Source organism: Helianthus annuus, chromosome 14 (assembly GCF_002127325.2).
Source record: "Helianthus annuus cultivar XRQ/B chromosome 14, HanXRQr2.0-SUNRISE, whole genome shotgun sequence".
NCBI classification, from domain to species: domain Eukaryota; kingdom Viridiplantae; phylum Streptophyta; class Magnoliopsida; order Asterales; family Asteraceae; genus Helianthus; species Helianthus annuus.
The window spans coordinates 164,558,930-164,571,372 of NC_035446.2; the positions used below are offsets into that span (position 1 = coordinate 164,558,930).

At 34.8% G+C, this 12,443-nt stretch overlaps 2 protein-coding genes, 1 long non-coding RNA gene and 1 other non-coding gene across 5 annotated transcripts; 3 read left to right on the top strand and 1 right to left on the bottom strand.

Moving 5' to 3' along the window:
- Positions 1-1,562: 1,562 nt before the first annotated feature.
- On the top strand, positions 1,563-4,230 carry LOC110916672 (receptor-like cytoplasmic kinase 176). The gene is made up of 6 exons (XM_022161368.2): positions 1,563-2,101; positions 2,203-2,474; positions 2,571-2,706; positions 2,782-2,924; positions 3,016-3,139; positions 3,714-4,230. Exons 1-6 carry the CDS (start codon positions 2,050-2,052, stop codon positions 4,121-4,123), a joined length of 1,137 nt encoding a protein of 378 aa, XP_022017060.1. The 5' UTR covers positions 1,563-2,049; the 3' UTR covers positions 4,124-4,230.
- An 863-nt stretch (positions 4,231-5,093) lies between these two features.
- On the top strand, positions 5,094-5,166 carry TRNAK-UUU. Its single transcript has one exon. It is a non-coding gene; the product is annotated as a tRNA-Lys (tRNA).
- Positions 5,167-7,043: 1,877 nt separating this feature from the next.
- On the top strand, positions 7,044-9,931 carry LOC110918179. Its single transcript, XM_022162530.2, has 7 exons — positions 7,044-7,220; positions 7,374-7,490; positions 7,600-8,279; positions 8,383-8,482; positions 8,562-8,705; positions 9,250-9,357; positions 9,433-9,931. The coding sequence occupies exons 1-7, from the start codon at positions 7,152-7,154 to the stop codon at positions 9,739-9,741; spliced, it is 1,527 nt and encodes a 508-aa protein (XP_022018222.1). The 5' UTR covers positions 7,044-7,151; the 3' UTR covers positions 9,742-9,931.
- On the bottom strand, positions 8,273-11,836 carry LOC110918183. Of its 2 annotated transcripts, none has more exons than XR_002581121.2 (4): positions 11,639-11,836; positions 10,554-10,618; positions 9,580-9,733; positions 8,273-8,469 (listed from the first exon to the last, which is right to left on the bottom strand). It is a non-coding gene; the product is annotated as an uncharacterized LOC110918183 (long non-coding RNA). The 2 variants fall into 2 exon arrangements; XR_002581120.2 differs by having other exon boundaries at positions 9,551-9,733.
- Positions 11,837-12,443: the final 607 nt, after the last annotated feature.

The following is a 12,443-nucleotide window of genomic DNA, read 5'->3' on the forward strand; positions in this document are numbered from 1 at the left end:
AACATTTAATGGATGAGGTTAGTGTTAGGGGCCAAAAGGGTTAGAAAAAAAGATGTTGAGGGCTCAGTTATTAAAAAATTCTTTTTTGGGCTAAATGGGTAAAAGTGATATAACCACAGGGGTCAAAATCGTAATTTACTCTAATTAATATTATTTATCATTTATACATTTACGGAGTTTTAAATAATGGGTTAAATTTATTGAGACTTCGTTAACAAATTTTGCTACAATAAAATAATCTATTTATATCAATCTAAATTTTTATCTATAGTATACTATATAATAAAACATCCCGTGTAATACACGGGGTTATAACCTAGTAAAAACATATAACGTATTATTATTATTATCATTATTATTATTATTATTATTATTATTATTATTATTATTATTATTATTATTATTAAGTTGTTTCATTTTCAAATATTATTGAACCAAATAGAAACATAGCAAAGAGAATCCTAAAATGAACAAACCAAGTCCACAACAATGAATTGGCTTGTGACTTGTATGATGTGAGTCGTCGATAACAAGTCAGCAAAACATGTGGAGTGACTTTTAGGTGTAAAAAAACGTTAAGTAATTTTTGTTAGAAAAAAACATAAAATGTAGTATTTTTTATGTGAAAAAATTGTTAAGTGGTTTTGTGATAAAAAAAAACCAGAAAATATAATATTTTTATGATATTTGCTCTAAATCTAATAACTAATAAAATATTTTGTGCCAAAGGAATAGGGATTAGCTTTTTCTTTTCTTCTTTCTAAATACCTATATCCGTAATCGTACCGTACAAGTATCGTATTGATTTTAGGTATTCGGTACATGTATCAGTATCTAGTTTTATTGATTTTGGTATTCGATACTTTTGTTACGAGTAAAAAGAGGGTACCGGTACCGAATTTTATATAGACCTTTAAAAGTTTTTTTTTTTCATATTATGTTTTATTTCGTATTAAGATATTTACGGTACTCGTATTGATTTTATCTATCTGGTACCCGAATCGTATTGGTACTCGTATCAGTTTTACCTATTTGGTACTTGTACTATATTATTATTCGTGCCGATTTTACCTATTTAGTACCGGTACTAGTGCTCAAAAACAAAAATAAAAACAAACTAATATCAAAGCAAGTATCATACCGAAAAACCCATATTCGTACCAATATATTCAGTAAGGTATTTGATACTAAATTTTATTCAAATTTGATATTGGTATTTTAAGTACGGGTACGGATGGATATTGTAGTAATCACATCCCTTGTTCTGAATTCTGATAACGAAGATAAGGAAATCTCAAAACTTGAATCCGAGTGACCCGACTCAGGGCATGTTTGGCTAAGCTTTTTGAAACAACTTATTGGCTTTTTGGAAAAGTCGGTATGGAGTGACTTTTGAAAAAGTCACTTTTCCTCTCACAAACACCTTCATTGCCAAACATCATTTTGAAGCTTATGACTTTTCAAAAAGCCAATAAGTCAATAAGTTGTTTCAAAAAGCTTAGCCAAACATGCCCTCAATGTATCTTGAAAGGGTTTTAAGCAAGTTGTTGACCCTCATGGCATGGCATCAACCTTTTGTCTTCTTCCCGGTTTTATAAATCAAAGTCTTAAAAAATGTCACTAATTTAATCCGATCATTGAACTCTTCCTTCGATTCCTTCATTTTCCACCAACAATTTAACCTTAAACAATCTATTTCCTTATTCAAATTGACAAATTAGACACTTGTTTAATACTTTAATTGAAAATTATAGATGGTATTTGACGTATTTTTCATAGAGAAAGCAAGTTGCAGTGATGAATTAATGGATTATAAGTCAACTCTTCTGTCATTGGCTTTATTCAAGAAAGGTTCTCGTGATGCCAACCCTATACATGTAGACTTTCATGTATATGTTCACACCCCCACCAACTGTTTGATATAATTCCTCAATGAGTTGTTTTCACAGTCTCATTACTGATTCATACAGAAACATAACAACACATATATTCTCTCATTGTCTTTCCTTTATACAACCTGTAATTTGAATCACAAGTAAAAAGATTCAAATGGGTTCTTGTTTCAGTGTTGGGTTGAAAATAGAAAGTTCTTGCCATGAAGGTGAGTGCATATACTAATCACAGTCACATCAATAAGTGTTCTTTTTAATGTTAACAATTACAATCACATCAATTAATGTTCTTTTTTATGTGTTTTGACAGTTAAGGTTACATCTGCAACAGTACCACCTAGCCCGCGAAGCCAAGATGAGATTTTGCGATCGGCGAATTTGAAATCGTTTAGTTTCCAAGTACTTAAAACAGCCACCAGGAACTTCCGGCCCGATAGTGTGTTGGGTGAAGGCGGTTTCGGTTTAGTTTTTAAAGGTTGGATAGACGAGCAGTCACTTATAGCAGCCAAACCCGGCACAGGAACTGTTATTGCTGTAAAAAGATTGAATCAAGACGGTCTTCAAGGTCACCAAGAATGGTTGGTAAGTGTCACTCTATACAGTTCGATATTTTGATTAAAAAACAGATAGTTTGAGTAAACTAATTACTTGTAATATGTTAAATTGTTAATGTTACAGACGGAAATTAATTATTTGGGGCAGCTATATCATCCGAATCTGGTACAGTTAATCGGTTACTGCCTAGAGGATGACCAAAGGCTCCTTGTGTACGAGTTCATGTCACGTGGCAGCTTGGAAAACCATCTTTTTAGGAGTAAGGATTCTTTCCATTGTTAAATGTTAAATTTGCTTAAAATTCGGTTACTAATGGTAGTTGAATTGGAAACAGGGAGTTCTTACTTTCAACCTCTTTCGTGGAACCTGCGTTTAAAGGCTGCTCTTGGCGCTGCTAAGGGGCTTGCGTATCTTCATAGCCCAGAAGCGAACGTGATATATCGTGATTTCAAGTGTTCAAATATCTTGATTGATTCTGTATGTCTCCAATTCGTCGCATAACAAATTTTTTATGTTTACCTTTTTAACACGATATTTGACTAGTGTTGCTTGTATTTTTTTTTTTCAGGACTACAATGCAAAATTATCTGACTTTGGGTTGGCTAAGGACGGGCCGTTGGATGGGAAAAGTCATGTATCCACAAGGGTCATGGGTACTTATGGATATGCAGCCCCTGAGTATATGGCAACAGGTAAACTATTTTGACAAATATTAATTATTAGAGTTAATTACTGTTTTCGTCCTTGTGGTTTGTCAAAAATCACTATTTCAGTCCATTAGTTTAAAAATTGCGATTTCAGTCCCTGTGGTTTCACTTTCATTACCATTTCAGTCCATGTGGTTTCACTTTTATAACCATTTCAATCCATTTATTCTGTAAGTATAGGGACTGAAATGGTTACGGGGTGGACTAAAACGGTTACAAAAGTGAAACCACAGGGACTGAAATCGCAATTTTTAAACTAATGGACTGAAATAGTGATTTTTGACAAACCATAGGGACAAAAACAGTAATTATCTCTTATTATTATTATAGTAATATATTATATCCATCACATAATTTATTTAAACTTAAAAATTAAACAAAATAGTTTTTTGGGTCAGCCCAATCTGTATCCACTCACACTTAAAAAAAAATACTCTTTTTAGTGTGAACCCAACCCATTAGGGTAGCCCATTTTGACAATTCAATTATGGACTAATTTTTTGGAATCTTTTTTAGCTTAAGGATATCTATGATTAAATACTCTCATTTCTTTATGAAGGTCACTTAACTGAACGAAGCGACATCTACAGTTTTGGGGTGGTTCTTCTTGAAATCATGACAGGAAGACGATGCATTGACAAAAACCGTCCATCGAACGAACAAGTGTTGGTAGACTATGCTAGGCCTTATTTGACAAGCAAAAGAAGGGTTCTTCACATAATGGACCAGCGGATCGTCGGTCAGTACTCTTCGGAAGTAGCAACGAGAGCTGCAGTTCTTGCAATGAAGTGTCTCTCGAGAGAACCAAAGTGCAGACCGACTGCTGATGAGTTGGTCAATGTGTTGGAACAACTTCAAGAATTGCAAAAAGGGTGGGATAGTTGTAGAAAAGAAACGGGTCGGAAACATAATGGCAACAAAAATGTTGGTAACGCTAGGCAGGTGGCTTCTAGAGGTGGTAGTGTTTGAAAGAGTGAGAGACCATAGAGTACTTGTACAGTCATGATTTGTAATTTCAGAAGGTGTAACAAAAAAAATGTGAAAATTGCATAAAAAGTTAAGCGGTTTCCTGCCAACCATTTTCTCTAGTTTTTCCGCCAAAGAGTTTATAAAACAACTGTTGGTCCTACATAACCTAAACTTAAGCAATCCGTGTGCTTTTGCTGTTCTTTTCATGTCTAGAATTTGAGTGTGGTAAATTATACTGTATTCTAGAACAATCGATCGGTCAAAATGCAACAGTTAGAAGATGATAAATGCCTGCAAGTCGTTGGGGATTTTCATCATGAACATTATAGCAAAGAAATATGTTATCATGAACAATTTGATCTTAATGTGAAAAATAAACCTGACATATAATCCTTGAAAATGAAATAATATCCCGTACTAACAAAAAAACATGGTCTCGTCGAAATATTAAAGTTTTTCTATACATATGCAAGTTTAAATACAATTCAGTTGCAGAGATTGAACCTCAGATTGCTCAGAGATATCTATCTGCTGATATGTCGAAATATTAAAGTTTTTCTATACATGAACAATTTGATCTTGTGAATTGTTTCTTCTAGATCCACCACTGGTACTACATGCCATTAGCATCAAGGTCTATGTGTGTGTGGGGGGGGGGGGGGGGGGATTTAGGTCTTAATATGCTGAAATGTCGCTACCAGTACGTGCGCGGGGTTAAGTTATTCTGAGTCTTATTATGTGCATGTATATGTTTCCATTTTCTAATATCTATTTGCTTTGCATATTTCATGGATTCTTTGTTTACCTTCTTGAATGTTCATAGTATCTTTTGTTTATAATGCATGCATACGAGTTTTTGTTTGATACAAATCGAAAAGCATGTTCTGCAACCATGTTTTGTCCGGAATATAAGGAAGAGATCTTAGTATTCGAATCTTCTTATTTTTCTTTAAGGAAAGTATGATCATCAGCCGTTCTAGCTCAGTTGGTAGAGCGCGTGGCTTTTAACCACGTGGTCGTGGGTTCGAGTCCCACGGATGGCGATGTTTTTGGTTTTAGAAATTTTTATTATGATCACAATTCACAACCCAAGAGAATCCACAAATTCGTATTATAAGTTTGGATAATCCAATTTCAATACTTCATGGCAACAAAAACGCCTTATATTTTTTTATTTGGATAATCCAATTACAATACTTCATGGCTTTAGAAACGCCTTGCGCAAAAGGCGGTATGAAGACACTCCAACGATTTTCGGTCAAACACGCTCAGCCGCACTTGACAAAAGTAGGTTTGAACTTTCAGGAGCATGGAGGGAAAAGATGGGTAGAAAGGAGATGAAGTTAAAAGATATGCTAAATTGGCGCTTAATATAACAATTGTAAGGTAAATACGGTTTATTAAAAATTATGGAAATTGCTTTATGTAACAATTACAAGACGTTGTCTCTTATTCTATTAACACCAAACCTGTATAGATTGAAAAGACAACTTTTTGTAACTCCTTAGCTAACCCCACATCATTCTCGTGTATTTGGACACATTGGCTTTGTATGAGAGAACTCCACATTTAAGCGTGTTCATATGGGAGTAGAAAAGGATGAGTGACCTTCTAGGAAGTCTCCACCCGGATAATAGGAAACAAATCCGTGATGTCCTCATTGGGCTTAGTCGATTAGCACAATATAGTGTTGCTACGTACAATACGGTTCAATGCTTTATCCGGCTATATTATATTTATATTTTACTCTCTATTTTATACAAAAAATAAAATAAATAAATAATACATATTGATGATAATTAATAAAATGAAATATGTATTGTATTTGCAAGAATCAAATAAATAATCAAAATCCTACAACAAAAGTTAAAATGGCTAGTATCACGGGCGATAAGATAAGGATGTATCATGGAACATTGACCCGTGCCCAAAAAAAGTTTCGGTGAGTAGCTACACAAGAAGAAGTTTTTATAATGTTCATGGGTTTCATGTCGCCACCGCTTTCAATTCAAGATTCACATTTTCTTATTATGTTTTTTTGTATATACATATATCATACTTTTCTATGTTAAAATAGGATTAAAAAGAGGAATTTTGACAAATATTCGTAATTCGCAATTTTAAATACAATACGGAAATAATAAATAAAACAAACTAGTCTAGTCTAGTCTAGATTCATACTACAAATAAATGAACAAGGAATAATATTGGAAAGAATGATGGTTGAAAATTCATGTTAGACATGGTCAATTAAAAAACATTTAAAAAACTTTTTGTGTATTCTTTGAAAAAAATATAATTACTTGAATATTTTCTTCTAAACTCGTATTAAAGATTCGGGTTTAAACAAGCATAGAGGCTCGAGAGCTAATTGTTATCGGCTTGGTTAAAAGCTCGAACGAGCCAGGCCTTAACGAGCCTGAGCTCGGGCCTAAAATAGAGCTCTTTAGTTATCGAGCCCGAGCCTGAAATACAAAGCTCGTCTAGGCTCGCGAGCCTAAATGAGTCCAAACAAAATTATATATATACATATATAATGATGATGATGATGATGATGATGATGATGATAACATTGGTGAGTCAAGCTCTAGTCGAGCTTTGGCTTGTTTAAGTGATACTGAAGCGAGCCCGAGCCGAGCTTTTAGCTCGTTTGAGGTTATTCTCAAAATAACTCGAGCAGAGTTGAACCAAGCCCGAGCTTTTGGTTTTACTCACGAGCCGAGCTTGAGCTCGAGCTCAAGTAAGTAGGCTCGAACCAAGCCGAGCTCGAGCTTCATAACAACATGAGGAACTGAGCTCGGGCTCGGCCTAACTCGTTTACACCCCTGTTAAATAAAGACACAACTCCTTGAACATAAACCAAGTCTAAATGAAGTTTATATAGTTCTAGAAGAAAGAGAGTAAATGATGAACATTTATTTAGATGTTGCCTAACCTTTATTATAGTTCCCTACACTCCCCTCCAATTTGTCACACCTCCCCATCATCATATCTCTCTCTCTTTGTGTTTCTCTAATATTTCAATAGAATGAAATTTGAAGAACTCATCATGCAGGAGACTCAGCAGAATCAAAAAACATTGGCTCTTCAACAAGAGGTCTTTTTTTTTTTTTTTTTATCTTTTCAAACTTTCTTCTATCTTTGTTTTATAACACCATTTTGGATATTAGTTTCTATGTTTGATTCTACACTTTACTAGTACATGTCTAGTCAATTTGAATCTCATAAAAGCATTGAATATGATGAAAAGGTTGAGCAACTTGAAGAGGAATTAGAAGAAGAGTTAAAACTTAGCAAAGTCTTGCAGTATGCATTGGATGGTCCATGTTGTCCTTGTTTATCTACTCAAACTCACCTTCCCTTTAAGGTATGAATATAAAATAAAAAGCATAACTATTCCAAATAATAAAACTTAACATGATCATACTGCAAAAGGTGATGGTCAACTACTTTAACATAACAACTTTTGTGTACAGATAAAAGAACTGCTTACAGAACTAGCCACAGTGGAAGAAGAAATCATGTGGCTTGAAAAAAAGGTTCACAAGTTGAACCTCAGCTTATACTTAGAGAAAAAACAAACCCGAGAATGGGAACTGCAGCAGCTAAAGAACCTGCATCCACGTCACCAACGATCTAGAATAAAACCACATAGGCGACAGCAAAGCAGACTAAAATTCATGAACAATAATCATGAATCACAAGATTTCGACACGCAGAGAAGACGATCTTCATTTGGTTCTTCAGTCGACTTCAAATACGCTAAGCTTGGGCTTTCGGTATTGGAAGTAAATCATAATCATAATCATACAAGAAATCCGAATAAGTTATCTGAAGATCTTATTAAGTGCTTAATAGGAATATTTCTAGATATGAATCAGCCGTTTCCAGACAGCGAAGAAGGGTCGGATATCGCACACAAGCAAGTCTCCTGCATGAGTTCCAAAAGCTTCATCTCTAAAACAAGTTTTAACTGTACAGCACCCACATTTTTCTACAATAATAACGGGTCAAGTTACGACCCGTATTCCATATCACTTGACTTTGACGGTGCTGTTAGAGACATCGGTCCATACAAGACTTTCACACAGATTACACGAACTACCCTTGACCATACGCGCATTTCTGAATGTTCCACGGAAGTCGGAAAAATCAGGTAACTAACTAACCAACCAACTAACTAACTTGCTGATGTTTTTTAGAAAATGTTTACGCGTGGTTGTGTAACGAATTAATTAACTACATGTTACTTTGTTCAGGGTTTTGATGCAGAAACTTTGCAGTGCGAAGTTGAACTTGTTGACGTATAAGCAGAAGTTAGCATTCTGGATCAACATATACAATGCCTGCATAATGCATGTACTGTAAGAAATCTTAAACTAGTATAGAAAATCAGAAAATAAACATGACGTTCTTAGTTAATTGTAATTGGTCGCAGGCGTTTCTACAACATGGATTGCCATCAACACAAGAAAAGCAACTAGTTCTCATGAATAAGGCGGTAATCAATGTGGGTGGTATTGTCGTTAATGCCCTCGCCATCGAGCACTTCATTCTTAGGCATCCGTCAAACTCAAATCATGTAAGTTGACACCATGGTTGCAGAAGTCGTTAGGCGCTCCTAAGTCGGTCGACTGGGGAGCTGCGAGTACTCGGGGAGTAATCGGACATGTTAAATTATAAAGAAATTAGTTTTCGGGAAATTATATATATGTCAAATATCATTAGTTTACTAATATTTATAACAAATACGTGAATATCAATATAAATAAAAAAATACATGTTCAAATCGTAAGATATTTCAAAAAATGATATTCATTCATTAAAAATTATATTCATTTTTTAATATGACAGACTTAGGAATTATGTTTTATTTTTTAAGTCAAACTTGGCCTGAGCTGACCAACTAGATCCGATTCTGGCCAAGGTTGATCACGTTTAATCGGTTCCAAGTAATTAGGCGGAGTTGAAGAAAATCGTTTCGGCAACCTACCTTGCAGCGAGTACTTAGCCTTGTAGACCTTATTTTACAACGTTGGTTGACACCACAAAATACTTAAAATCTTTATAACAACTTTTAAGATATAATTTAACCTGACATACATATTGTTGTTTAATCCTACAAGGGTCTAGCAAATGAGAGGGAAATACTACTACGACACGCGTATGGGTTAGGGTTCCCAGAGCCCAATGTGACATTTGCTCTTTGTAGAGGAAGCTGGTCCTCGCCAGCGGTAAGCTAGCTTTATGCATGTGACTAGTATGTTTTAAAGCTAGATTACTTATGGTGGTTGTATTGTTATATGCAGCTGAGAGTGTATACAGCTGAGGACATAGTGAATGAACTAGCAAGAGCGAGGCTAGAGTATCTAGACGCGTCGGTTGGGGTTATTAGCAAGAAAAAGATTATGGTACCGAAGCTTTTACACTGGCACATGAAGGATTTTGCAGATGACCTGGAGTCACTTTTGGAATGGATTTATAGCCAGTTGCCGCAATCGGGCTCGCTTAAAAGGTTAATAATGGAGTGTCTTAATGGTGAAACGAAATCCAATCCCGCTAAAATGATAGAAATTCAGCCGTATGTGTACGAATTCAGATACTTGCTGCCTTCATAAAAAAAAAAAAAACATGAAAAGAAAATTAGTCTTTAAAGATGGAGAAACCACCATGCATTATTCTTTATGTTCTTGTTAAAGGAGACAGTAATATATACTAAGGTTTCATGAGGTATCATGATCATAGACCCCTTCATGTACTGTTGAATGCACAATGAATACAAATGTCCAAAAATTTATTCATGTTAAAGTCATTTGTATCGAAATATCTTAGATTTTAAAGAGTTAAATGCCATTTCAGTCCCTGTGGTTTGGGTCATTTTGCCAGTTTAGTCCAAAGGTTTCATTTTTAACCTGTGGGTCCAAAAAGGTTTCACAGTTGCTATTTTAATCCACTGGGTTAACTTCATCCATTTTTTCTGTTAACGAGAAGGCCAATTCGGTCATTTTATATGGCTGAATTGCCCTTTTAGTTAACAGAATTACATACAAAATGACCAAATTGGCCTTCTCGTTAACAGAAAAAATGGATGAAGTTAACCAAGTGGACTAAAATGGCAACTGTGAAACCTTTTTGGACCCACAGGTTAAAAATGAAACCTTTGGACTAAACTGGCAAAATGGTCCAAACCACAGGGACTAAAATGGCATTTAACTCGATTTTAAATAAAATGATAACTAAAAAAATACATCTTAAATTGTGATGGTGCCATGGTGAGAAAAAATCAAACAAGGATTGAAAGATCAGAAAACATATGACGGCTTAACACATGGCTTAACCGTCACACATACATTGTTATCGAACATGGCTTAACCGTAACATATACATTGTTATCGAACATCAATAGTTATGCATCGAAGCTAAAAAATACCTTTTGAATTTTGATGTGTTCTCCCATTTAGGAATTCCACCTTGAAAGCACCTTGGACCCGAAAACTTTTTTCATGGGGTCGGAAGTTTGGGTAACATGACGAAAAGATAAAAACAAATTAAATTTCAAATACATAACAAAAGTACGTCAACACATGTAATAGAAGATGATTTTTCAACTTTTAAAGAAATAGTTACATTATGGGATTTATGTTTCCTAAAGTAGACATTGTTTCTGACATTAAGAAACAACATAAAGTCCAAAACCATATAATCTGCCAACAAGTTTAACACACTGTAAGTCTACAACACACATAATCAAATACCAAATCATATTATCTAAACCAATAATCAATAATCTAAATATGATTAGGGCTGTAAACGAACCGAACGTTCAGCGAACCGTTCGGCGTGAAGTTCGTCTATGTTCGTTCGATTAATAAACAAACGAATATGAACAAGAACTTTCGTTCGATTAGTTAAATGAACGAACATGAATAGAGGTCTCGTTCGTTCGATTGTGTTGTTGGTGAACGTTCGGTAAGGTGTTCGTGAACATTCGTTGATTTGCGTTCGTTTATGTTCGTATGTTTGTGTTTTAATTGAAGATCTTTGTACTTTCTTATATTTTATTTGTACTTTTTATATTATTAAACTTTTATTCATTTTATTACCCTAACAATTAAACTAGGATACCCACTTTAACCTTGTTTATGCATAATTTCCATTTCATTTCTCATTATTTACATCGTCAAATATGATCGACCTCTGTTCCACAATGAGAGATTCAAGTTCAAGTGCTACTCTCTGGGTCATCTATCTTTATCCTTCGTCGCGTTCGCCAAATTTATTTGTGTTCGTTTGTGTTCGTAAACCGTTCGCGAACACGCTCGTTTCCTTAATCAACGAACACGAACATAAAATCTCGTTCAGTAAGTGTTCATGAACCCTTCGTGAACACATTTATTTCCTTAACGAACGAACATGAACAAGGCCTTGTTCGTGTTCGTTCGGTTTGTTTTGTTTACAGCCCTAAATATGATCAACTAATAAAGTACAATTTAAAGAAAAAAAATTAAAATTTACCTCAAATCTGGGTGGCTGTTCTCTTCGATCTTGAAAGACTGTTACGAGTACTACTCGAATAGGGTGTTCAAATCGATGAATCAATGATTCAGTCGTTCAGAAACCCCTGATTGGTAATGTGTCCGTTTCTTTATGAGTGATTGCCGCTTCTTTTTTCATTAGTTTAGGTAAAAAAAAATGTTAACTGGGTTTGATTACTTTGTTGGATTAAGTTGTTTATGGTCTTAATATTCTTTTAAATGGGTTGAGTTATTGATTATGTTTAGTTGGTTTGTTGGGTTTAGTTGTTTATATAGTTTTTAATTTTAATATTTAGAGTAAACTGCCATTTTGGTCCCTGTGGTTTGGGCAGTTTTGCCATTTTAGTCCAAATCTCAAACTTTTTAAATCTGGGTCCATGTGGTTTGCATTTTGTTGCCATTTTAGTCCAAAACTCAAAATCTCTCATTTTTTACTATTTTAAGGCCCCTTTTTGTCTTTATCTGCAGGGGTAATTTGGTCATTTAATTTTTATTAAAGCAATTTATTTATTACAAAACCCACATAATATAAATACCCCCTATCCCAGTTACATCAAAACCCTAAAATTAACTTCAGCCGACAACAATCAGACGACGACAGACAATCAGGAAGATGGAGGTCCGATACAGGAAGATAGAGGTGGTGGTCGCCGGAGATGTTGCAGGTTACCGGTGAAGTTCAGAGACGATGATGATGACGATGAAAAAGACTGATGATGGACGCAACAGTTGCCTGAGAATGTGGTGGTCGGAGTGGTGGTTATGATGGAGCGACGGTGAAGGTG